Source organism: Macrobrachium nipponense, chromosome 32, assembly GCF_015104395.2.
Source record: "Macrobrachium nipponense isolate FS-2020 chromosome 32, ASM1510439v2, whole genome shotgun sequence".
NCBI lineage: Eukaryota > Metazoa > Arthropoda > Malacostraca > Decapoda > Palaemonidae > Macrobrachium > Macrobrachium nipponense.
The window spans coordinates 21,266,594-21,294,138 of NC_061094.1; the positions used below are offsets into that span (position 1 = coordinate 21,266,594).

Below are 27,545 nucleotides of genomic sequence, written 5' to 3' on the forward strand. Positions count from 1 at the left end.
TACATGTGTGTGTGACTGGTAAAAATGTTCTGTTACAACAGAATTCCATCTAATGAAAGGAGCCTATAAAAACGTCAAAATATACAAAGTAAGTATCTACTATATTTCAGACTACTGTCTCCCTCTTAAGTTAGGTAATGAATGAGAAGGCCCTACATCTACCTCATGATTCACTCTGCCTCTACCCACATCGACCTCACGCCCTCCTAAAAGACAGACGACGTATGCATACGTCACTGTTTGTTAGAGCTAGATTTATGTATGAATAGTTTTTTTAAAACCATTTATTGTTTGTTTATGGGAGAGGTTTTCAAATATAAAGACCGTGGAAGTTAAATATGCTAGATATTCTCGGATTATTTTCGTATCCAGTAATCAGATTCTAGAAGCAGATGCATATTAGCAGTATGTCGTTATAGTCCAAAACGGTCTCACATTTTAGATGACAGCAAAAAAATATAATTTGTCTTCCGAACTGAGATCAATTTAATTTATGACAATGATTTTCCCCGTATAATGTAAGCATGCAATGTTATAAAATAAATATATTTACGCTCGTTATCCTTTAGCATATGCTAGTCTGTACGTCAAGATAAAGCATATCGTTTCTGCGCGTATTGGTGAAGTACTATGTTTGGGAGAGCGACAGCGATCATCGTGCGTTCGATTGTCAAGTCCTAAAGTTTCCGTGTGAAGGGATACAAGTCATGCAGAACGTTATTAACACGGTGAAGGGCAAAGCACGAGGTGTAGCAGAATATTTGACTCCGGTCCTCAAGGTAAAAGCATTGACCAAGTGGAGTAGGGTGATTAGATATTTGTTATAGTTACTCCTACCACTAGTTGTAACCTAGGAGTCATGACCCACAGCCACCTAGACTAGAGTAGAGCCTTCCGTAGGTAGCATGAACATTGTAGTAACATGACCGGATAGGTAGTAACTTATAACAGAAATGATGCCCATATCATCCATTTATTTCATTCATCATGGTCCTTACTTACCGCAGATTAGGCAAGCCCGGTAGCCCAGCCTAGCTACCTTAAACAGTAGGTAGGTAGTAGTAGGTATTCATTCCACTAGGTATTGTTTCATAGATGAGTCATTGAACTCATGTGATTCAACGTGATAAGAGGCTAAAGTATGATAGACTGCAATCCCCCCCACCCTATATAGCCTACCTATTGGCTAACAGTACCCATAGGAGTTGAATGTTTACAAATAGTATACCTAGGTACAAAAACATCTGATGGACTAGGTAGGTATATCTAGTAGGTATTTTGAACCATTTAGCCAGGCAATTTAGGTAGAGCCTAGGTAGTAGGTAGTAGCTACCTTATGTCACAGATTCTTAAATGCCCATTTCACATTCCCAAGTTGTAGGTAGGTAGTACCTACTTGTCAAAAGAGATGAGGCTTCCACAAAGAGGAATATATATTAATAAATAAATAAATAAAAATATATAAAATAAATAAATGAAATAAATAAAAATAAACAAATGAATAAAAGTAAAATAAATAAATAAAAATAAATATATAAAAATAAATATATAAAAAAACTGTCCATCCGCCTGTGGTGGTCGCGCACGGTAACACTGCATCCTGGGCTTTAAATAGTTACGCTAAGTCTAAGTTTTATGTAAATAAAAGGATATCTGGGTGTACAGTTGCAACTGAAAAGTGTTTTAATAATTTACCGTATGCGAATTACACCATTAATATTTGAAATAGGATATTATTATTATTGTTTAGTGTAAGCTGTATGTAACTATCTAAAGCCCTGGACGCAGTCTTACCATACGCAAACACCATAGGCGGATGGACAGATGGAAAAAAACAGAGTATAGGTATACAGGCAGTCCCCGGGTTACGAAGGGGGTTCCGTTCTTGAGACGCGTCGTAAGCCAAAAATCGTCGTAAGCCGGAACATTGTCATAAATCCTAAGAAAACCTTACTTTTAATGCTTTAGGTGCATTCAAAACTGGAAACTGCATTCTGATTGCATTTTTCATCAAAAAAACTTTTAAGTATTGATTATTTTGCATTTTTGGTGTCATATTTCATCTGCCAGATGAATATAATTGAAAAGCGTCGTAACCTCGGAACGTCGTAAGCCGAGACTGTCGTAACCCGGGGACTGCCTGTATTCTAAACCTTCCCTTAACCTAACTTTAACCGGTGGGGCTATGCCCTAATTGGGCTGGGGTGGGTGGGCGGTGGAAATGGTAGACTGTTGTTTTACTTTAGGCTAATGCATACCAGTATTGAGGCTTTATGCTGTTGGCGTAAACTTAATACCTATAGGTAGGCTATGCTTCATGTGAAAATTACACGATAATCTATTGCACATATCCTGTTACCAAGATATTTACCTCCTCATGTTTACGTTTTAACTTTCGTCCATATCCTTCCAGCGATCTGCTATTAGGGTAAAATACCGAATGGCCACCTGGAGGCCACCTCTACCATAGTGTGACCACCTTTCTGAAAATTGGAAATTATGGCCTTAATTTGTGACTTTAGAGAAAAAACTTACTTTGAGAGGAAAGTATAGGTCTCAAGATGTTGCTTCAATGGACGCTGGCTTTTGACTAATGTATATCCTGGGTTACAGGATGTAATAAAGTTCTTTTTCAGGAAGGTGGTTGCACTACGGTAAAGGCTGGCCATTCAGTATTTTACCCCACTATTGTGTTTTTTAGTTACAATGTCTAGTAGTATTGGGAGCAGAGTTATTGCTGAGTAATCTAAACAGCATAGAAGAAATTCTCGTGCGGGTCTTAGTCAGTGCCTCCAAACACTGAGTGTCCATTAACCTACTCTTGTTGAAATTACTCTCTAACATTTCAGCTACATGGCTAGCACCACTTATAAGAATTTTTGAGGAAATGTTTCAGCAGAAATTGTACTAATGGACCTCGGTATGCCAACCAGAATTGGCAAAACTCTCATTGTTCCGATACGTAATACAAACCCTCGGTCCTTTAACAATAGGAAGTAGCTAGCGCAGCTGGAACGGTCGTAAGCTTCGAACAAGGGGAAGAACGGTAGTTAACTGCTTGTCCGATCGTCGCCGCGCCGCGCGACTGGGAGGTAAACAATCTCACTTTTGCTTTCGGCCGCGGGTGTGAAGGACGTGTTCGTCATCGCTCTCTGCCCGCTTCATCGTCGTATGCTTTGTTTATATTGTGTTTTCTACTAATGGTTTGTTTGACTTGAAAATGAAACTGTAAGTACACTGTTTTCATTTTCATTACTTAATTATGAACCCTTGAATTATGTCTCGGTGCCGAGGACGGGCACGCTCGCGCCGAGTCATGTATTTGGGCGAAGGTGTAATTGGAAAATGTAAGTACTTTTTTTCATTATATATTTGCCCTGTGCGTTCGTTACCGAGAGTGTGATTGCGCTCGGCACGAACTTTTAAGTTTGTATAATAATGCAATGAAAGTGGATTCGCAATTGCAATATTCTTTTCATTTTCATTTATTGATTGCATGAATTTAATCTGGATCAATTTTCGTTCTTACCCGGGAATTGATCCTTACGATTTTTATGTGAATGAAATCGCAAGTGCAGTATTCTGTTTCATTTTCATATATATTTATGATAGCATCATATTATTGGATCAAGTTTCCGTTCTTACCCGGGAAATTGATCTTTTCTCCTTTAGTTCTATGAAGTGAATCGCAAGGGCAGTATTCTGTTCATTTTCATATTACTTTGCACTGCTGTGCGGGGGTGGGGGAAGCGAAGGTCTGCCAGGAAGTCGTCGGAAAGCTCCCGCGACTCCCTTGGTAGCCGATTCTTCGTCTTCCTTCCTGCCCCCCGCTCAGCTTCTTCATTGTATTTTGTATTTGGGGTCTTCCTTGCGTTCGGGGTGGGGCATGTCTTCCCCCCGTGCGTGAGGGAACCCCTCTTACTAATCTATCTATGTTACCGCAGGTGCTACATCCGTGGGAGACGACCTTGGATGTAGATGTAGATCCTCACGAGGTTGTACTCGTTGTCGGGGGCGAGAGTGCTCCCGCAACGAGCCCTGTGTAACGTGTATGCATTCGTCAGAGGCGCAGTGGGTGCTGTACGAGGACACAAGAAGTCATCGGAAAGTCCAGTGACTCCTTTGGTAACGGACGTCCAGTTGTACTCGGGGGTCTTCCGTCCGCTCTGGTGGGGTTTCTCTCCCCCCAGGCGCGAGGAAGCCCCTCTAACTAACCCGACTGTTGCTTCCGCAGTTGCCATCAGCGAGGACGACCTGGAACAGGTGTGGGAGTCGCTGGGACTGCAGGGGTTGATTCAGCGGTTGGCGGGGTCGGCAGTGGTCACTCATGATACGGTAACCACTACAACAACCACAATCTCGACACCAGCATATGAGATGTCACCGCACCTGGTGTACACACCACATGTCATGTCGGTAACACCCACGGCTGCAATCCAGAACCAATTCCTGCCGTGCCAATCAGGACGGTGCCACCGCCACCTGGGTTCTTTGTATTGCCGACCCCGACTGCCGCTGCCCAAAGAGTACCCCCCTGGACCTGCCGCCAGTGCCGAGGATGACGGTAGCGGCCGACAGGACGCCTTGTCTCTCCTGTGGTACCTGCCGTGCCTGCCGTACCTGTTGCTGTCCCAGCCGCTCATTCCCTTTCAGATCAGGTGCCTGCTGCTCATTCACTTTCAGATGTTCCTGCTGTTCCTGGACCTGTTCCTGTTGTTCCTGCTGTTGGTGATGCTGTCACAGTCCTCAGGTCTTTCCGGACAGGTGCAGTCGGGCCCTGTTGCTTCGGCAACTGCCCCGGCTCCCTCCTGGATGGAAGACCTGACGCCTGTCCTGCGGAGCCTGGCGAAGAAGAAGAAGAAGAGGAAGAAGGTGTCGTCGTCGTCTTCGTCGTCTTCTTCGTCGTCCGCTGCCTCTCCTTCCCCTTCGACTTCTAAGGCCAAACAGCCGAAGAAGAAGAAGGTTGCCTCCTTCCCCCCTAAGAAGACTCCTTCGGGATCTTCTAAGGGCCCGGCTCGCTCAGGCGAGCTGGGGAGCTCTCTGCTGGTCCTCCTGTTCCTTCGGAACGGGGCCCGTCGCTTCTTCTGCAAAGAAGAAGTCGACGGGGACCAGAGGGCACCAGCCTCGGCTGGTGCGTCCTCAACCTGGTGCTAGCGGGTCTTGCCGCTAAACCAGGTTCCGTCTCGGCCGCTTCTCGTTCGCGAGAAAGCACCGAGTGGACGCTCTTCCAAGAAGACCGTCCAGCCAAAGTTTTTGACGCCCGAGCTCGCTCGCCGTCAAGACAGCGGCGCGGAGCAGAAGACTGGCGAGAGTCGTGCACACAACTCTCGCCAGGCCAGTGGACGCTCTCGCAGCGATCAACTGGCTGCTCGGGCTAACGTGACGCCGAGAGGACGCTGGCCGGTCTCGACGCGGATACAGACCTAGCAGGTCACCCGTCCGCCGCGTCCCGATGGGACCGGGCGGAGACGTGACCAGCGGTAGCTCGCCTGACGCTAGAGATCGGTCTCGACGTTCTCAGCCGAGCCATCGCCCCAGGCGAGCGGTAAGGCTAGGCCTGCTGCTCGACCGTCACCAAAGCGGGTTGACGATCAGCAGCAGCCCTCCACGCACGCTGGTCCTGCCAGCGAGCGAGAGGGGAGCGTCAGGGCTGCCTCTCCCATAACGGGTTGAGGCGAGGAAGGGGATCCCCGCGGCCGTCGGTACCAGCCACGGCTGTACCAGCGGCTCGACGCGCCGAGAGACGCTCGCCGGTCTCACCGTGACAGCGAGCCTAGCAGTCACCTGACGCCGCTCCCATCGGGACCGGGCGGAGACGGTAACCAGCAACAGCTCGCTGACGCTAGAGATCAGCGTCGACGTTCTCAGCCAAGCCTCTCGCCTCAGGCTAGCGGCAAGGCTAGGCATGCTGCTCGATCGCCACCGCGGGTTGACGATCAGCAGCAGCCCTCCAAGCACGCTGGTCCTGCCAGCGAGCTAGGGGGGAGCGTCAGGTCTGCCTCTCCTGTACCTTCAACCTCCTCGGGCTACGCCGGGAGGAGCGAGGTACCTATGAGTGATCGCGAGAGGTGCGCCGCTCGCGACCCCCCCCGCTATGACGCCGTATGGACCAGGCACGGTTCTAGGACCGACCAGGACATACGCGCAATTAGCTGGAGGCGACCGTCAGGGGTCTGCCGCTCTTCCTCCTTCTGAAGGAGGAGTATCTAGGGATCTATTCTTGTTGGAGGACTGGACGGTCCTACTCCGCAAGACGCGGTTACTCCCGAGATACAGAGGAATTTGCAGAAGTCATTAAGCTGATTCGTCAGCATAATGACCCTGCGGAAGGAATTGCCGCTCCCACCAGCAGAGCCCACGTCTCTGCTCGAGTCGTTTTGGGGCCCGAGAGGGAACCCAAACCGACGGTGGGTCTGCCGCGATCGGAGCTTGCCGATTCTGTCTCGAACCAGTGTCTCTCGTCTCCGGACAAGAAGGCTCTCTCAGTTTCTGGCCGGTCGATCAAGCTACTTCCACCTCCTCTACTGCGACAGCGGCGTTTTCTACGTGTCTTCGGACACCGTATTTAAATACTCCTTCGGTCCTCCTGAGAGGTTTCGACCTCGACGAGGACTGGAATGAGTCGGAGGACGGTTCGGCGCTCCTGTCGGTGTCGATCAGCCCCAACCCAGACGACGTTCACAGTGGCGGCAGACCCTTACCTACAGTGAGAGTTCGTAACCCTCCGCGGGAAAACGTTTTCTCCTGACGATACGTTTTTCCCAGACTCTGAGAGGCCATCGCCGCAAGGCGATGGCTGCTCCTACTCTTCTCCAACTGCTAGTTCACTGGGAAGGCGAGCGAGTATCCAATTCCTTCCCCATTCCCTCTCTCCTTACGGCTACGAGGGAAAGGGGAAGGATCCTACAGAGATTTCTTTGTAGGATCCCACGTTCGGGACTGCGCTACCGGGGGGACCTTCGGGTCCTACCTGACGTAAGCCCCGGTCGTTGAGGAGGAATCCTGCTCCATTCTCGATTTCTACGGAATCGAGAGGACCACCAGCCGATATCGTTTGACGAATTCGGTGGGGGTTTCGCAGACTGCTTAGAATTCTAACGGAATTTCTAGCGCATTCAGAGTGTTCGAGTTTTTTACGATTCTTCAAACACTTACGCGAGACCACGGTCCAAAGTGAGCGAGACGAGAATCCCCGATATGTTACACGATAATCGGGAACCTAGCCTATGCTCGAATTCCTGGAATTTCTAGCATTGTGAAGAAGACTGCTGCTGAAAGAAACCATCTCACAGTAGGCGACCAACCTGGAATAGAGGAGATCGGACGGGAATATCCAGTTTGGCTTGAACTATCGTCTTAGTATTCTGTTCACCATTGAAGCTTTTCCTTCGAGGAAGACTTCTCCTTCACTCTCTTTATAGAGAACGAAGGTGGTCGATCTCCAATCCTTATTTTGTTTTCTTGAAGGGAAGAATTTAGGATGGAGATCGTTGTTCAGAATCCTACAAATATACTACGTATATTAACCTCGCGACATGATTCTGCTAAGCAGTTGAATGTCCGAGGGTAGGCGCATATCCTAGTTATTCTACGAATTGCGACTTAGACGAGAAGTATTCTAATTGAACTGCAACTCGGGGTTGCCTGCAACCTCCCAGGAGTTTTCAGTTTCAATTTTATATACTTATGGTTTTGTCACGACAACACCATTTCAACTTTTATATTTACCGAAATTCGTTTCGCCTAAATATAATTGCCCGAGCATATCTTTTATGCTCGGTAGTTCTAGCCGAACGCATTCCTTCGTGGAATAATGGATTACCTGGCAACTCAGGATGACGAGTCAGCAGGCTCAACCACTGCGTATTGAACTGCCTCATAGCAGCTCAGTATCAGCTGGGCCTCCGAGATTCACGGTCATGTATGTCTCTCTCTCCCTGCTTGATTGACTACCGAACCGTATCTCTGCTAACAATCATGGACTTAAAAGGCTCTCTGATTAACGGGGATTCTCGCAAATAATGAAGACCACCCTTACTGCGGTGACGCTAGATTCCATCGCCCTTCGACATTGCGAGAATTTTCAACAGAGCTAATCTCTTGGACTCTTCATCTTTCTGTTTTACCGCACGGTAAAAGAAGTCTGTACAAGTCTCCCGCTGCATCGCACTGCGATAATGCGAATGATTTTGCAGACATCTGAGTTTGTCTTCAAAATATCTCGTATTCGTAGGTGTACAATTGTTCATTGTTCAACCCGAATTACAAGATGTGTCAGAAGACATCGCCTACTCTCCGACCTGACAGCTCTACCTCCAAATGTTCAGCCCATGAGAAGCAGTTCTTCAGGCGGCTTTCACCTGTGTTTTCATTACCGAAGAACGCCCCGCTTTCATTGCAACTACGACTTCTCACCGGACAGCAATGAAATAGCGGTTAGCGTTTCAGTCATTTGTAAGAACAGGTTATGAATCTTTGAGATCCTTCTCTCGATTCATATGTGAAGACGTAGGTTGCATTCAATATCTACCTTCGTCTTCAATGATACATAGTGTTGTTTCTCCTTAGCTGAGATTCAACAACATGAGATGTTTTACCTTCAGGGAGCCTCGGTCTCTAGAAGGTAATTGACTTTCGCCTGTTGGGTACATGCCTTTAAAGGAGAATCATCACCTCGCTGTCCGGCATTGGTGACAAACAAATACATCATTTGTTTGGTCTCTCGGCATAACCCTTTAAAGGCGAAGGTCACGTGACTTACTCGGATGCTTTGACAACTTGCCTCCTACCGAACGCAGTCAGTCGGCAGCTGTCAGAGCGCCCGAGTCAGTTACGATGTACGCTGTTGACTTAGTTCGGTTGTTACACAGCAACCATTACTTCGTTTTAATAGCTTGTCACAGTACCCATACCATTGACACCCACCATGGAGTGTCGGTGTCCTATCCACTACCGAGAACTTCGCTGCATGGGGATAGGAGGATGCGAGAGACTTCGTTGCTAACGGACAGACCAGTATGGGTACTGGACATCACCGAAGTGGAGAAGAGGGATAGGTCATGCGACTATCCTTCTTTTCCTCTGAGGAACTGCATGACTTCTCCTGCGAAGTCAGGCACCCAGGGGATGGGGATCCGTGACGCTCGATTTCGTACCGAATTTCGTAGCGAAGACTCAAACCCTTCGGTCCCTGACGATTGGTTCGAGTCGTTCACAATCCCCTCCCTAATGGACTTCACCGCCTTCGATGCGAAGGAGATGCTGCCTTGTCCACAAGAACTTCTCCTTGGCGCAGGTACTGAAGGCAGGGGTCTGGTCCAACCACCGACCACATGCCCTTCCTTCTACCTTCGGGATATTGCCCACAGGTCCTTGGATCTTTTTCCTTGGGACCCGTGGTGGCTGCTCAACACGTTGTGTAGCGAACCCAGACCCTCGCAGGCTGAACAGCATCGAGTCCTGGTGTGACCGTAAGAATGGATGGTGAATGAGAGTGTGACTGGCTCCTCTTCCCATCTTTTTCTTCCCCTCTACCTGTGGTTAGAGGGACACGGTCGTCACCCTGCTGGATAAGGACAAGATGCAGGTGAGCTACTCAACAGAGCCCCATCCTATCCCTTTCACTAGGGATAGGAGCGTATATCCACCACTTCCTCCAACAAGGGGGAGGAAGTGGATGCCAGCTTGAGACAACCCATACTTTATGTTGCCTCTTGCAAACAGGAACAAGTTCTGGATTGCTGGTACGAAGAGAATATACGCTTGGCCGCTCTCTTAGTACTCGGCCCAGAGTCTGACCATTGATCCTGCGGTGCACACCCGATCAATCGGACAGAGGCTTGGATCCCTCCCTCGCTCTTACGACCAGGGAGGCATTCCAGGGATGGACGAACACCAGTCTGTTCATCAAAAAGACTCAGATTCCTCCCACCAAGAAGTGAGTCTTCCTATTGTTAAAGGACCGAGGGTTTGTATTACGTATCGGAACAAATGACAATTTGTCGAAAATTGCATTTTCCTACTATACAAACCTGAGGCCTTTAACATAAAGTCCCCTCCTCATGCCACCCCTCACTCTGCGTATTTTGCATTGGGCCAAAAAGCAAAAGTGATTTGTTTACCTCCCAGTCGCGCGGCGCGCGACGATCGGACAAGCAGTTAACTACCGTTCTCCCCTTGTTCGAAGCTTACGTACGTTCCAGCTGCCGCTAGCTACTTCCTATTGTTAAAGGACCTCAGGTTTGTATAGTTAGGAAAAATGCAATTTTCGACAAATTGTCATTTCAGAAATTTCTAGGACCATTATTTACAAGGAAAATAATTTTTTTTTTTTTTTTGTTTTTTTTTTTTTTTATTTCACTAAATGATTGTTTAGGTCATTTGATGGAGGAATCTGTTCTTGGCATTTTTTTTTTTTTCCCCTTGAAAATCTTGAGTTCATGCAGCACCAAAATATACTGTGGATTACCATTGTACGATGAACTGCCATTAGAAAACCAATGCACCATGTGCCTTGCAGAGTTTTTCCCCAATTTTGGTGAAAAGTATCATCTCCTTCCAACTTGGGGTCGCAGATGTCACTAACCTATTGGAATGAAATTAAAAAAGCTATTCAGCAAACTCTTCTCTACTGGAGCACTGCCCACTTTGAAAGTTAAATTTAAAATGGACATGTTTAGGCCTAAATCAGATGGGTATATAAAAAAGTTTAAAAACGTGCAACCTTCATCCTGGCAATCAGTAAGCCGTCTAGTGTGTGAATAACAAAGAACTAGGAACAGAGTGCCCCATGGATATCATTTACATCAATGACAACCTTGGAAAAATTTGAGGTCCTGTAACTAGAAAGTGAAATCTCCAACTCTGAACAGTTAACCCGGAGATATTTTTGGAGGTTTAAGACACAATTAACAATATGTATGTTGATTGAAAGGCTACGCCCTAAGATGTAACTGCTGCATGCCATTATATGTACTTCATGCAGTGGGTCCTACGTGATTAGGGAGAGGAATACCATGCTTCCCCCTCATGTTTTCCCCTGCACCCACACCCAAGTAAACCCTAAAGCTGTGTTAATGAGACATTTAATAGGTCAACAAAACACTTGTGGCAGAAATTAATGTCAGATTGGTAATAATATGAAACGTTTATTCCATGCCAAATACATTTACCATATTTGTTCAGAGCAGTCTTCAGTCTTGAGTGGTATAAGTGATCCCCAGGAATGATAAAAAAATATTGAAAAACTTATATATAGTAGATCAGTACTTGTTCAGATCACTCTCTAAACATTGGAAAAAATGTAATTTTTTAAGCAATATACAGCTTTGACTGGAATCTCAGTTTTTGTGATATTGTTGGTATTGCATTTAGTCAGTGCAGAAAGGCTAGCAAACCCCCTACCCCTGCCAAGTCATGGGCCCAGCACCCTAGGTTAGGGTAGGATGCTTCCCTGGGACATTTTTGATTGGGTGGAAGCCATGGCCAGGCTAAATGTTTGTATGCAGATATTTGCTGCTTTTTCCTATTCAATAGTTGCTCTAAACTGTTCACAGCTCATTTTAACTTTGTTTTAATTTATTTTTTATATTTTACACACAAAACATACTCTTCATCGTATACCCCTCAGTATGCAGAGGCTTCTTTCTTCTTACAAAAATGCAAACTATCTCTTATGTAGTAGTCCTCATCACAAAGTAGTAGTTAATTGGTGGTAGGCTGAGTGAGTTGGGGGTTTACTCCACTCATCTGCCATATGGCAGCACTTTTGCTCTGACTGTGGTCTGCAGTAGACATCTGCACTTTTTCTCCATCTACCTCGTTAAAGCTAGAAGCATTGTTGGTGAATATGGACTGTTGATATGATTGTGAGATAGATGTTTCCAGAAAGACGGAGTGAGCACCATAGATGTGTAGTATGTGAGTGGGTATGTGGCTGCTGTATATCCTCCTTTGTAATCCCCATCAATTGTGTTCATTTTGCATGCAGACTTTCCCTGCAAGGAGTGTGCTGGCTGGTGCTCCTCACAGTGGAAGAGGTTTGGCAAGACACAGAAGAAGGTTAAAAAAAGTTTGCCTGTCTCTTTTGCAAGATGGAATGGTTGGGGGAAGACATTACCTTTGACACAGCAAAACTGTCTTGGTTTCTTCATGCCTCTCTCCTGCCCCTCCTGCTTTGTTCCAGAGGGGGACACATGCTATTTGACAGTGCTTTTGCACTTGGCTCTCCATATTTGAGACGTCAGCAAAAGCTGCTTGTAATGGATGCTCCCCTTACTCCGGCTTCACCAGGTAGAACAGATTTGTTAGAATACCGGCTAAGTATGTGGCTTTTCTAGGTATCCCTGACCCTTTTTGGACCACATAACTTCTACTAAAGGGCCTGTTCACTGTTCCTCTGAATGAGCACAATACCACTGAGCTTTCTGTCACTGTGTATGCCTGTGAGAGATACCTCTGGCTATCAAACACAGGTGTTACTCCTAATTATGAGGTGCCTGGCACCACTCTGTCCTCTGCTGTACTTATGACAGAGTAAGATAAGAAATGCAAGCATTTTTTTATCCTCTTCCTCATTGTTTGATGCCAGCATACTACCACTTCGCCTTTGGGCTTGGAAAAAAAAAAAAAGACCACAACCAATTGGCAAAATTTTACTTCTCCGCTTCCACTATTGAGTACAGGTGAAGGGGAGCCTCAGCTTTTAATCATTTCCATCTACCAAACTGCAATAAAAAAAAAAGACCAACATTAATCAATCCAAATAAACTAGTTTAAAAATTGCCTAACCCAGTCAACCTAATAACTAACAAAATAGTATAAAGAAAAAATCAAACATCCATTCACAGAAACACAACATTTTTACGCTCCCCCTGGCTAAATTAGAGGAAATCTCATTTCCTATTTTTTCTATAAACTCCCTTATTAATAAACATTACCTTAATATAATTTATCTAGACCTAAATCCCCAAAAACCGCACCAAAATTTACCACATTGGCAACCCTGTTACCTCCTATTCTGTCCGCCAGTTGGCAACACTGTCGTTGACAGATACGAAAACCTTCCTCCAAATCATTTGTTTTAACCGAGCGCCCGTGTTTGTTTACATCACGGCCGCTCTTTTATAAATTTCCTTTAAACATTTTTGTTGCCTTTAAAAGCTTTTCCATTATTTGTTTAATGAGACTTTATATGATTACCACTCATCGCATTACCTATCATCAAATAGTGAATTAACTTTGATTTCTGTTGTGGTTCTTATCTTAATTACGAACTTTTTGCGCGACCCGCCTGATCTACTGACCTGTCCAATTCTCACAATGGATTACCAAGAAATTACGATGCTTCCTTCTGCCAGCAACATCAGAACTGCCCGGTTTGTGGGACAAGGATGAGTAGCAGGGAGTATGAACCCCATGACATTTGTAGCTCTTGTCGTGACAGGTTTGTGACTTGACTTCTCGTTTGTGACATATGTAAGCCCTGGTCTGACGAGGATATGACTGCTTATATGAAACGCCAAACAATCTTGCAGCGTAAAAGATCGGTTAAGGAGAAAAAGAAATCGATTGCTAGAACTGTATCTAACGAATTCTTTGACTGGGCGCTCATGATTCTGGCTCTTCGGTTTCGGTATCGTACGACTCCGATTCCGAATTAATTGATGCTTTGCCCCCTGTACAACCGGTAATTAGTGAAGTTATTTCTGATGTAGATTCGAAGATTTTGGCAATGGAAACTACCTGGAAACAAGATTTTTAGAAATTACAGCTTAGTCTAGATGAGATATTTCAGCTAAGTTTTAACAATCTGTCAGAGAATTTCAAGAAGCCTTACTAGAATGTCTAACACTTTTAGATTCATTTTCAGCTCCTCGTCAGGTACCTGTCGACAGCATCATGGGTAACGGTGCGACAGATACCCCGGCTTGTGAACCCCGTCGTGGCGAAGGCCTGGGGGGGATCCGGTCTGGGCAGGTGCCTAACGAATCTTTACCCAACGTGTCCCCTGTTAGTCCCGTAACAGTGCCAAAGGGCGCTTATTTAGGAGAAGGGGGAGGGATATTAGTGTCAGACCTAAGATAGCTAGTCGTCATGGATTTTACTTCAGGGGGAAGTTTCTAAGTTAGGATCTGACGATGATGATGATGATGATGATGACGCGGATTCGTGTGATATTGATGTTTCTCGAATGGATGTCATGATGTAGAATTCAAGAAACTTTTTGATTTAATTTTGAGTTTTCTTCCTCAGGCAAGGCCTAAAGAGCAAGAAGCAGCCTCCGCCTCGTTGTATTACAGAAGGGATTTTCTTGACGGTCCTTCCGGTCATGGGAATTTTTTTACGTTTTCCCTTTGCCCAGAGGTTCGCGAGAGTGAGGGCGGACGTTGCCGCTAAACTTTCGAAGGTGATCGGGAAGGGGAAGAGGAAGCTCTCTTCTCTTCTACGACACCGGAGAGGAGTTTACCAGGTGGCGGATGATTCTTCATTCTCTCGACCCCCCAAGCCAAATCCTGATTTTGTCCGACTTTCAAGTCAAACCCTTACCTTCTAAGGCTTCGGTCTCTGTCTCAATTGAAGATTTTATTGCTATGGAGTCTGTTATGAGCTCCTTACAAGAAGCTCAATCCTTCAATATGTGGGTCCTCGGAGGGCTTTTAATGTATATCAAGGACTCCAGGTTTGTTCCTCCTGATGCTCCTCTTTTTGAGAAATTCTGCTCATCCATTTCAATCGCTTCTGTACATCAGAACGAGCTTGCTGCTTCAATGCAGGCCTTTCTTGTTTCTCTAAGGCGTGAACCTGTATTTGTCGCAGTTACCTCCTCTGTATCGGAGATTCAGAGAACCCGTATGTGTCTCTTCTCCTTTTGGCGATTTCTTTTCGATATTTCTGTGCTTTCTGAGGTTTTGAAGGAACATCAAGGTGATGCCTCTTCCCCAAGCTCACTGGGCCTTATCAAGACGGCTTTCCTCTGGTCTTCTCCCGTTCCTTCAAGGAGTAAGCGTAAGTTTAGGACCAGATCTGTACCTTCTGCTCCAGCCCAACAACCTCCTTCTGGCTCTTTTTTTCCAGAGTACATCTCAGGTTGCTGGTGCCTCTTCTTCATCCTCTGGTGCTCACCCTTTGAAACGCGGGAGAGGTTCTTGGCATGGCTCTAAGGGCAGAGAAAGAGCTCAACCTCCAGAGGACCTTCTTCTTCTTCTTCTTCTTCTTCCTTGTCTCATGCGTAAGAATTTTCGGAAGTAGGAGCTTGTCTCTCCCGCCATTGGTCAGCTTGGCAGGGGAGAGCGGTGGATGCTTGGGTGGTGAGTCCTGAAGGAAGGTTACGAGATCCCTTTTGTTTCCAGACCTCCACTTTCCAATCGTCCTCTCGAGTTTCAGCAGTTATTCCCCTCACTCAATCAGGGGTCAAGGCTTGGAGAAGGAGCTTTCGGCCCTCTTGGAGAAGGATGCCATAGAGCGAGCTCCTCCTTCTCCCGGGTTTTACTCTCGGATGTTTGTAGTTCTAAAGGCCTCGGGTGCCTGGCGCCCCATCATAGATCTTTCGGTTTGAACAAGTTCATTCTAAAGTCCAAGTTCAGGATGGAGACAGTCCAGACTGTTCTTTCATCCGTCAGGAGGGGGGGGGACTGGATGATTTCCATCGATCCTTGCGGAGGATGCTTGATCTGCAAATACCCATCTGCAAATCCCCATCCATCCAAGAAGCAGACCTTACCTTCGGTTTTTCACGGACTCGGGAGTTTTTTCCAGTTCAAGACCCTTTGTTTCGGCCTCACCACTGCTCCACAGGTATTTTCTGGGTGATGGCTCCTGTTTCAGCTATTCTGCATCAGTTAAATGTAAGGATGCTTCGGTATCTGGACGATTGGCTAGTCCAGGCCGAATCTCTAGAGAATGTCTCCGTCGTCGAGGGAGATAGTTCTGTCTCTTTGTGTCGAGTTGTTGGGCATTTCGTGTCACGTTCGACAAGTCCAATCTAATTCCCTTGCCAGATCATGACTTATCTGGGGATTGTTTTTGAATTCCCAGATTTTGAGGGCTTCTCCCACTCAGAAACGGATAGACAAGCTTCTGAGTCTGATCGAAGAATTTTTGTCCTCCGTAACGCAGCCAGTTTCTCTTTGGAGGTCTCTCCTGGGCCATTTGTTTTCATCCCTCATCCAACTGGTTCCCGGAGGTCGTCTCAGAATGAGGTCCCTTCAGTCGACACTTCGCCAGTCATGGGATTTCGTGTCCGAGGACACGATAGTCGCCTCTTCTCCACAATGTCGGAAGGATCTCCGTTGGTGGATGCAAGTTCACCGCCTCAAGTCAGGGACATCTCTTCTTTCGGTTTTCCGTCCGGACCTAATGTTTTGGTCAGACGCCTCGATCAAGGTTGGGGCGCACACCTGGGCTCCGAAGCCGCTTCGGGCCTTTGGTTAGAGGAGGAGAGGATCATGTCAATAAATTGGAGGGAACTGAGGGGCAGTGTACCTAGGCCTTCTTTCATTTCAGGAACAACTGTTGGAGTCGGTTGTCGCGATCTTTGTCGACAACACAGCAGTCTCGTACTTGAGAAACCAAGGCGGCACACAGTCCGGATCTTCTCACTCAAGAAGCCCGATCAATCCTGTGTTGGGCAGAAGACAGGGGATTACGTTGGTCCCTCAGTTTATCCTGGGCCATCACAAACGTCTTAGCAGACGCCTTGTCGAGACGAACGAAGTTCAAGGGTCGGAATGGACACTTGTTTGCCAGGAAGTCTTCGACAGCCTCAGGAAGAAATGGCCTGTCACAGTCGATCTGTTTGCCACCCACTGAATTTTCGGTGCCAGATATTCTTCGCCCCTTACCAGACTCCTCAGAGTGCCGGGACAGACTCTCTTTTGCAGGACTGGGAGGGACTCAAGCCTATGCTTTCCTCCGTTCTCTCTGGTGAGGTCAGTCCTCAACAAAGTGAGGGCAACCAAGCGTCTGGATCTCACCTTGATCGCCCCTTCTGGCCACAGAAGGAGTGGTTTCCCAACCTTCTGGAAGCACTGGTGGAACCCCCCCTTCGCCTGCCAGAGAGACCAGATCTTCTCAAACAACCCCATTTTCATCGGTTCCATCAGAGGCTCCACATGCTTCATCTTCATGCCTGGAGACTGTCAGGAGGTTCTCCAAGCACGAAGGGTTCTCCTCCAGAGTGGCGCGACAGTTGGCTCTTGCCAGACGGCAATCAACCAGAGTAAATTATTAGGCTAAATGGTTGGTTTACAGACGTTGGTGTAAGTCTCAAGGACATTCAATTTCTAGACCTTCCTTACCGAAAGTAGCGAGTTTTTAGTTCATTTACATCAATGACAGGGCCCTGTCACTTTCGTCATTAAGGGTTATAGGTCTATGCTTTCTATGTTTTTTAAAGGCAAGGCTCCTGAGATCTCTTCATCTTATGTCATTAGAGATTTACTTCGATCTTTTTCCCTATCTCGACCCAGGCCGCAGTGTTAGCCTCCGACATGGGACGTTAACAAAGTCCTTCAAGCCTTAAGGTTCCTTCTCCGTTTGAGCCTCTGAATTCTGCCAAATTTAGGGACCTCTCTTCTAAGACTCTTCCTTGTCTCACTGGCTACAGCCAAGAGGGTGGGTGAACTGCAAGCACCTCTCTCTGGTTGCCAGATCTGGACAAGACATGATTTTGTCATACCTTCCTGAATTTGTCGCAAAGACTGAAATCGTCTGATAATCCCATTCCCAGGTCTTTCGTACTGAAGTCGCTGGTCGACTTTGTTGGTAATTTAAATGAGGAATTAGTTCTTTGCCCTGTTAGGGCGCTCTCATGTTATTTACGCCGCACGAAGGACATTCAGGGTCGTCCCCGTCATCTGTTTGTTTCACCCCGAAATGTCAAGAGACCTATTTCGGTAAAGAAATGGTGTATCCTTTTTTCTTCAGAGATTGATCGTTGACTCGTTAAAACTGGTGGTTTCGGCTGCTGGGGAAGACCAGAACGCCGAGAGCACACAGTATTAGAGCAGTTGCTACATCAGTAGCTTTTTATGAAGAACGTCTCAGTCGCCAAGGTGCTTGAGAGGCGGCGACTTGGCGTTCTAATTCTGTTTTTTGCCTCTTTTACTGAGGGATATTCTCTAGTTCTAGGCGACCTTCGTTCTTTGGGCCCGTTGGTGATGGCAGGACAGGTCGTCAGACAGGAGAATTAAGGTAGTCTTCCTGTTTTACGTTTGGTTGCTACCTGTATATTATTCATTAAATTTGTTTTGTTGTATATATTTTTTGTTTTTGTATTATAACCCATGGCAGTTTTTGACGTAGTTATAATGGGAATTAGGCAGTTTGGTATTTAGGTGTTGTTGATGACAAGGACTGACTGCTTGGCAACTCATGCTGCTTCCATTGTCAGTGTGAAATGGTTCCAGCCACTGGGTTGTCGGCACTGGCGACTACGCCTCTCCCAGAGTCGATGCTGACCTAGGACTAGCCACTGGTTCGCTTGTCCTGACGACTCCTGCTTCTTCCACTGTCCTGGACAGGAATTAGTCGATGGATCTCTGCTGTCATCTGGTGACTCGCTCACCATCTACTTTTGTCTCACCTGTTTTCTCGGAGTCAGACACTCGTTGTTAGATCAGGCGACATTTAGTAGCCCTGAGTTTTTCTTGTGACGAAGTTGGTTGCGTTGATACACCCCCGATGATCGTGTAACATGAGACCAGGTTGGACTGTCAGGCATTCGTCCTTCGGGACTGAATCGCCTTTTTGCTCCGCGCTCCTTTCTCTTGGCACCAGAAAGCTCGAGTTAGGAGTTGCTCATGAGCCGATTCGTTGCTGGCGACGTTGGGTTGCGTTGATACACCCCCAAGGTTTGCTTAGCTTTTGAATCGCCCAGACAGTCCAGACACTCATCCTTTAGGGAAAGAATAGTGCTTGATAGTCTCAGGGTGCAGCCTTGCTGTCCGCAATTCGTCTGACTGGTCACCTGGTCGGTCACCTGACTTTAGTACAGACGGACTGACTATGCACTTACTCCTTGTCCTGTGCTACCGCAGTTTGGTGGCATTATGGTAGGAGACTTTTGAGTTGTTAGTATCTTAGACCTTGGGTTGAGTTTTGACTGCCTATGATATATATTTCTTTGTTTGTTTTCTCCTATTCTGTCCGAAGGGGAAATTGTATTCAGATTCCCTCCTCCTTTTTTAATGTGGTTAATCGGGCTAGATAAATTATATTAAGGTAATATGTTTATTAATATGGAATTTTATTCTAAAATTAATATTAATAATACTTACCTGTATAATTTATCTAGTCCAACCCATCCTACCCCACAGATCTGGCCTATCACAACTGATTTGAGGGAAGGTTTTCGTATCTGTCAACGACAGTGTTGCCAACTGGCGGACAGAATAGGAGGTAACAGGGTTGCCAATGTGGTAAATTTTGGTGCGGTTTTTGGGGATTTAGGGCTAGATAAATTATACAGGTAAGTATTATTAATATTAATTTTAGAATAAAAATTCCATTCTGACTACCCCACTGTACTCTGGAATTGGACCTTGTCTTCAGGTCCATGGTCTCTCATACACTATCCCCCGTAGAGGGATAGTGCCGTCAGTGCACCTCATTCGGTGCAATGTAGACATTACTTAAGGTTCTTTGCAGCATCCTTTTGGCCCCCAGCTGCAACTACTTTCATTCCTTTTACTGTACCTCTGTTCATATTCTCTTTCTTCCATCTTACTGTCCACCCTCTCCTAACAATTGTTTCATAGTGCAACTGCGAGGTTTTCCTCCTGTAACACCTTTCAAACCTTTTACTGTCAATTTCCATTTCAACACTGAATAGCCTTAGTTGCCCCAGTGCTTGGCATAATGCCAAAAATCTATATGTACAGTATAAGTCAAATTAAACCATACACTACCTCTTGTTCACTGACTTCTACTCCAACCACATTGGACTTACCTAGCCTTGGTTCCAAACTATTTACACCAAGCTCATTTAAAGTCTGGAGACTTACATTGGCTTCAACTTTGCCAACACCTGATATGGCTGCTAGCATCTCTTCCATACTCTCATTTATTTCTGCCATGCTTTGCCTCAAACTATCCAAAACTTCCCCATTTACACTCACCAGTACTTTTAACTCCTTCTCAATCACACTCACTCCCACATTCACTCTTTCAACACTTTCACTCAAAGGGAACTCTCACACACTACTTACCATCTTTTTCACAACTTGGTTTTGCTTCCAATTCACCCAACTCATGCATATCCTTGTACACGTTCCTTGTACTCACCGAGTTCACACCTTCCACATCCCACTCAAATCCTTCAAAATCAGTTACACCCTCATTCTCACTACTACCCAACAACATTGCAAGGGTATTTTCACTTCTCACACCTACTAGCTTCCCAAACCCCTCAAAATCAAATAACCCATCTTCTTTACTCTCTGCAAACAACTTTGTAAACGCTCCCTTACTCTTTCTACTCTTCTTTACGCTTTCTCTTATGTTCCAGTAACACTAGTTGTTTATTTTTATTGTAGTGTCTTACTGAACAATTATAGAGCCGTGATTTCCACGAGCGGCAGGATACTAAATTCAAATTTAGCGCGTCGGCGTCGCCAACACTGGTGGTGATGACGTCATCTCCCTCCACTCGCGGGAGAACCAGGTACAACTGCCCAGGTGAATGCAATTCTTTTCCTGCCGGCGTCCGGTGAACATCGGTGGTCGGTGCGGTTGGATGACTTTGCTTCGCTTTTTTTTGTGGATTTGATCTTCGGAATTGGTGAAGTACTCTTTTTTGGCGTTGTTGTTATTTTGCTTTTTACTTAGGCGTTGCCATGTCGGATTCTAGTCCGTCGGGAGTTAGGTTTTGCATCTCAGGATGTAAAACTAGATTATCCAAGTTAGAGTATGATTCTCACACTAAATGTGTTAAGTGTAGGGGACAGGTTTGTTCAGCAGATCGAACATGTAACGAGTGTAGTGATTGGACTGATTCTCATTGGAAGTTTTTTAGTTCATACTCGGAGAAATTAGCTAAAGACAGAATTAGAAAAGCAGCGCTTAGGGAAAGTAGACTTAGCTCTGCTTCGTCTTGCGATGCATCTGTTCCTTCTGTTTCTCCTCAAATTGTTATGTCTCCTTTAACTACACCTCCTATTCCTCCTACTAATCCCACTTCTCCCGGCTTCCCTGTGTAGTTTCTTCTTCCGACACCATTGCCAGTCTGGAATCGAGGTTAGATCAGAAATTTTCGGTACTAGCGAATACGGTTTTTTTGCAACTTGGTAATTCAGTTAAGACGTTTTTGGAGAAAGCGGCTTCAGGTAAGAGTGTAGTTGAGGGTGCGTCCTGTCTGTCCTGACACGTCTCCTAGACAAAGGTCACTGTCCAGCTCCCCCGCACCGGGGAGAAGACATACCGGAAGTCAAAGGGAGTCGATCGGGATTTGCCCCACCAGACAGGCGCCTCTCTTGTTGAGCCTGTTGCGCCTCAACAGGGCTCGGTTAAGCGTTGGAAAGGTGTTGCGGTCAGACGCCTTTCGAATGATTCAAGCGATTCGTCTCCGGTCGCGCGGCGCTCTTGGCGAGATTCGCCCGTTTCGCGTCCTTAAAGAGGCGTTCAGGCGCCGATTCTTCGCCTCCTCCAGTCAAGCGGTATAAGGAGCCTGAGAGTAGGGTTTGCGCCGCGGCCGTTAGCGGCTCGTTCGTCGCCCTCAATCTGTGCCTTTTATTTTTCGGGGGGGGGCTCCATCTACTAGTAGAGATTGTGGTTTTAGCGCTGTAGCTAGCAGTTCTAAGGGTGTTTCTTTAGGCGCTTTTCGTCTGTTACGCCTGATGCGCCTGTTTTCGCCTCGAATTTCGGCGGCTCCGAGCGAGGCGCAAGTAGTTTTCCGCCTCCTGCTGAACATTTAGGCTCTTCCAAGCCTACGTTAACGTTTTTGAAAGTTCGTCTCTGGCGCCTTTGCGCAAGCAGTTAGAGATGTTAACCAACTGGATGAATGAGTCCAAGGGTGGTTCGAAACCTTCAGAATCGGTTGTAGTTCCGTCTACTTCTTCGGCGGTATCGGAGAATGAAGAAGAAGTAGAGGAGGAGGATTCACATCACCTCTCGTGTTATTCACGTCTCCTTAGATTTCTTCTGGTATCTTATCCAGATTATTTTGAGAAAGCGGCTCCGCGCTCCCCAACTTCGACTTTTTTGATGAGGAGGAAAACTTCAGACCCTCTCCTCCAAAAACTTGTTCTATCTAAAGCGGTAGACATTCGTTGAAAGAGACTGAGAAATGGATGTCTATGAAAAGAGACTTAGGGAAGGCTCTTTTTGCTTACCCTCCCTCTAAGTTGCTTCGTAAGAGGTATAGGTTTTATGTAACTGGGGGAAGCTCCTTCTCTGGGAGTTTCTGCCTCCTCCCAGGGAGACTTCTCCAGTTTAATCGACTCTCTAGAAGATCTGCTTTCGCCGCAGCGAAAGTTTTTCTTTACAGCGCCTGAGTTGGACCACGTTGTAGAATCAATTTAAACTTTTGGAAGTCTTAGCTTCCTTGATTGGACTATTGGCGCTTAGCGGCCAAGATCGAAGACTGTCCTTCTCTTTCTCAGGAGTTAGCGGAGGATTGGATTGGTGTTCTGTCCTGTGCAGACAAATCCATTAGGGATGGATGTGATGTTAGCTTCGCTCATCGCCTTGGTACCCTTAAGAAAAGGCAACTTTGGTGCTCCTTTGCTTCTAAAAGGGTTACGTCCCAACAGAAGTCTGCTCTCTTGTTTGCTCCTTTTGTGAAAGATAACCTCTTTCCAGACGATGTAGTGTTGTCAATTTCGTCTGCGCTAGATAAGAAATCTACTTCGATTTACTGGCACAGTCTACTAAGAGGCCTAAAGCTCCTGTGGAGACTGTTCCTTCGGTTTCTCCTCTGGCCCAAGTGCCTTTTCGAGGGAGAAAACCCGAAGAGCTTCTTTCAGCGAAGTCGAATTTGCGACCTCAGTCTAAGGCCTCGGCCAAGGTTAACAAACCTTCCAAATGAAAGCTCGGTTCTTCATGCACCAGTGGGAGCCAGGCTGGCTCTGTTTTTGGGAGGAATGGGAAAACGAGGAGCAGAAGCCTGGGTAGTGCAAGTACTCAAGTTCGGCTATCGTATTCCTCTCGTTTCACCTCCCTCGCTCTCACCTGTGCCAATTCCATTCCAGGCATACTCTCCGGGCTCAGACAAATTTCTGGCGCTAGCCGCAGAAGTGGGAAGCGCTGTTCTCTAAAGAAGCGATAGAACAGATAGAAGGAGATTTTCCTCCAGGCTTTACAATCGCCTTTTTGTAGTCCCCAAGTCATCAGGGGGCTGGAGGCCGGTTTTGGATGTGAGCGCCCTGAACTTGCATGTCCAGAAAACAAAATTTCATATGGAGACCACTCGGTCGGTTCTGGAGTCCATCAGACGGGGATTGGATGGTCTCTCTGGACATGCAAGACGCTTATTTTCACATTCCAATACATCGAATCTCGGAAGTACTGAGGTTTCATGTTCGAAGGCAAGGTGTTTCAGTTCGGGCGCTTTGCTTCGGACTAGCGACCGCTCCTCAAGTTCTCACCAGGGTTCTATCCCCGATAGGAAGCTGGCTGCACATATTAGGAGTAAGAATCTTCCTCTCTGGACGATTGGCTTCTCCGGTCGGAATCAGAGAGTCGGTGCATGAAGGACCTTGGAACAACTCTGGATCTTGCCAGAAAGTTAGGAATTCTGGTCAACAAACAGAAGTCCAGTTGGTTCCATCTCAGAGCATCCTTTATTTGGGGATGATTCTGAATGCTCAAGTTTTTCGGGCTTTTCTGTCCCCGAAGAGGGTTCAAGGCTGTCTGGAGACAGTTCAGGAGTTCTAGGACAAAAAAGGTAAGTTCTGCCAATCATGGATGAGGCTCCTGGGCAAATTGACGTCAAGTGGAGAAATTTGTTTGACGTTGGGAAGACTGCACATGAGACCTCTGCAGTTTTTCCTGAGAGCCTCTTGGTGCAGGAAGACACAACCAGACTCGATTACCTTTCCTGTCACAGATCAAATAAAAGAGGACCTAAGGTGGTGGCTCTCTCGAGCAAGGTTGGAAGAAGGGTTAGATTACGACCCATCCATCCCAAAACCTACAGTTCTTTTCCGACGCATCGGACATCAGGTTGGGGAGCCCTACTGGGAAATCAACGGACTCAGGAGCTTGGTCGGAGAAGGAGTAAGAAGTTCCACATAAATGTAAAGGAACTGTTAGCAATTTTCTTTGGTTGGCTCAGACAGTTTCGGAGCTTAGTAGAAGGTCGAGTAGTGGCAGTGCATTCCGACAACTCCCACGGCTCTCTCGTACGTGCGGAAACAGGGGGGACTCAGTCTTTCTCTCTGTACGAAGTAGCCAAGGATCTTCCTCCTGTGGTCAAACGAAGCGAAGGTTCAGCTAGTCCCGAGATTTGTTCCGGGAAAGATGAACGTCCTGGCGGACGAGTAAGTCGTCAACAAAGCAAGTGTTACCTCTGGAGTGGACTTTGACAACAAGATTTGTCAGAAACTTTGGCGCCTTTGGGGACGACCGTCAATAGACTGTTCGCGACATCAAGGAACAACCGTCTTCCTCTCTTTTGTTCTCCAGTCCCAGATCCTCTAGCTGGTCGGTCGGACGCAATGCTGTTGGATTGGTCGGGGGTCTGGAAGCTTATGCATTCCCTCCGTTCGGTCTAATAAGAGAGGTGCTAACAAGTTTTCAAGTTCGTTTCGCAACAGCAATGTAACACTAACGTTAATCGCTCCCTTTTGGCCCAGGAAAGAGTGGTTCCCGACCTTCTCCAGTGTTAGTAGACTTCCCCAGACTTCTTCCTCCAGAGAAGTGGCTTCTCAAACAACCTCACTTCAAGAGGTTCCACCAAAACTTGTCCGCTCTAGCTCTGACAGGGTTCAGACTGTCCGGAATCTTGTCAGAGCGAAAGGATTTTCAAGAAGAGCTGCAGAAGCTATCGCTCGTTGTAGGAGAGAGTCTTCTAACAAACTCTATCAAGGAAGTGGAGAATCTTCAGAGTGTGTAGAAGTGCTAAAGTCTCTACTTCTGCGACCTCTTTAACAGAAATAGCAGTTTGTTCATGAAACTTACTTGGCAGATATATATATATCTGTATTTTCCGAAGTCCGACAGAATTTCAAAACTCGCGGCACACGCAGTGGGCGGCCAGGTGGTAGTAACCCATTCCCGCCGCTGGGAGGCGGATATCAGGAACCATTCCCATTTTCTATCATATTTTTTCTGTCGCCGGTCGGTAAACACCTGTTTACAGACCTCCGTCCCAGGATTTTTTGGATTTTGACTCGTTATAAGTATCTGGATTGACTTTTTGGTTTTGACTCTGGATTGTTGGATTGGCATACGCGATAGTGGGACTGTTTTTTTGGATTTTGGATTGGCTTTTCTATGAACGTGATGTCGGGATCAAGTTCAGTGAGCTTCAGAGTGTGTGTGAGAAGTGATTGCAAGGTGAGGCTACCGAAATCATCGGTAGACCCCCACACATGTATATGGGGTAGTAGGGGGGGGCATGTTTGTTTGCTGGTGATCGTTGCATTGAATGCCAAAAGTTTGACTGAGGATGAATGGAAGGTGTATGAATCCTATCGCCGTAAAGTTGGAGCGCGATAGGATCAGGAGTGCTTCCTCCAAGAGCGGTTCTACGAAAGGTAAATAAGGGAAGTACATTTCTCCTATTCTAACACCAGTAGAATTTTGCTTCACCTAATCCTGTGTTGTTGCTGAGGGCCCTAGTTCTGTGTCTGGAGAAGGTAATGCCCTTTCTCTGATTCTAGAGTCATTACGCACTTTAGAGTCCAAAGTGTTGGCCCTTGAAAACGGCTCGAGTAAAGTGTGTGATCGTGCCCTAGTGTTGTGGAGGGGGCGTCAGATCGGCCCCATAATGCCTCTAGGTCTAGACCTCTGTCGGACTCCCAGAACTCAGGAGTGGGCATGTCGAAAGCCGCAAGAGGGTTACGGGGGCTCCCACCGATCTGGCGTCCCTTCGGCAGGACCTGTTTGCTTCTTCCCAGGCTGCCAAGGAGCGTGCTCAGGCTCGCATCCTAAGGACTGTTTTTCGTCCTCCGAGGCGCCCTCCCCCAGCGCAAGGGGTTGGAGCGCTCGGAGTGACTCGCGTCCGTTGAAAAGGACTTTTACCTAGGGAGGACGCTTTACGTCCCCTCTCTCCGCTCTCGTTGCGGTCTTCGCCTGCCGTCGTATGACGCGTTTCCTCCTCAGAAGAGAGGTAGGACGTCGTCCGAGGACGACGCTGAGAAGCGCTTCTCTCGCGCCTCGGAGAGGCAGGTTGCTGTACCTTTGAGAAGGAAGGAGGCGGCCCCCCACCCCCGCCCCTCGTCTTCTCGCAGGCGCAGCCCTTCACCTCCTCTCGGTTCTTCACCTACGAAGAGTATTCTTGCGTCGCTTCAAGACCAATTGTCGACCTTAATGGCTCGGAAGACTCGCCCAGCAGCAGTTGAGCCTAAACGTAGGAAGGACGCTAGACTGCTGTCAAGAGGACGAGGCAGTCTCCTTCTCCGTCTCCTCGTTCGTCTCTGTCTCCGACCCGCACGTCAGGACGCCTTTGAGGACGCTCGACAGGACGCCTTGGAGGACGCTTTGAAGACGCTCGGCAGGACGCTTTGGAAGACTATCGTCGGGATGTTTTGCTTGACGCTTTGCCTGTGGAGAAGGCTTTCGAGAAGCGCTTCAGAAGGACGCTTGAAAGCGAAAGCTGGACGCTGAGCGTGAAACGTAAGGACGCTCCTTGAGAGAGACTAAGAGTAACCTCCTTTGACGCGCAGCGCGGTCAGGACGCTCTTCGTGGTTCGAGCTCTAAAAGAGATCGACAGAAGGTCGGTCGCTTTGAAGAGGCTGATTTTAGTCTTCCTCGAAAGCCTTTGTTGAAGGCTAGACCCGTTGGGCGCACGCCCTCTCCAGAGGTTCAATCTCCTTTGCACCTCTTCGGGAGGAAGGAGAGCTTAGTAGTCCGGCAGACTCAGTGGAGGAAGAACAGCCTCAGTTTCGTCGTCGGTTTCCACTAACAAACGGTGCTGGTTCGTCTTTTACGTTCTTTGTTTGGTGAGAAGTTCCAGCCTGCAGCTCCTAAGTCTCCTCCCTCTCAGTTTCGTCTTCGAAGTCGGGCAAGGTTCGGAAGTGGTGGAGATGAAGACTTCCTTGTCCACTAAGAGAGCATTCAAGAAATTGCAGGATTGGATGGAACGTCGGAAGGATCAGGGCAAGTCGACTTTCGCCCTCCTCCTTCAAGACTCAGTGGGAAAGGCGGCATTTGGTATGAGGACCAAAGCTGAAGTAGGAGTTAAGATCCCGTCTTCTTCCCAAGGGGACTTTGCTAGTCTGGTAGACGCCCAGAAGAGATCCCTTTTATCGTCCGCTAAGATTTCATGGACACCAACGGAGATCGACCATCACATGAAAGGTCTGTTAAAAGACTCTGGAAGTCTTTAACTTCCTAGACTGGTGCCTAGGAGGATTCCTGGATCTTCAATCTAGGAGTCCTGATT

General features: G+C 47.0%; 1 protein-coding gene across 1 annotated transcript in view; it reads left to right on the plus strand.

The window, feature by feature from the left end:
• Window positions 1-576: 576 nt before the first annotated feature.
• LOC135207266 (ubiquitin-like-conjugating enzyme ATG3) overlaps window positions 577-27,545 on the plus strand; it is a 118,001-nt gene continuing 91,032 nt past the window's right edge. Inside the window, 1 exon segment of the mRNA XM_064238920.1 lies at window positions 577-779. Coding sequence (XP_064094990.1) covers window positions 708-779 — 72 coding nt within the window. The 5' untranslated portion in view covers window positions 577-707.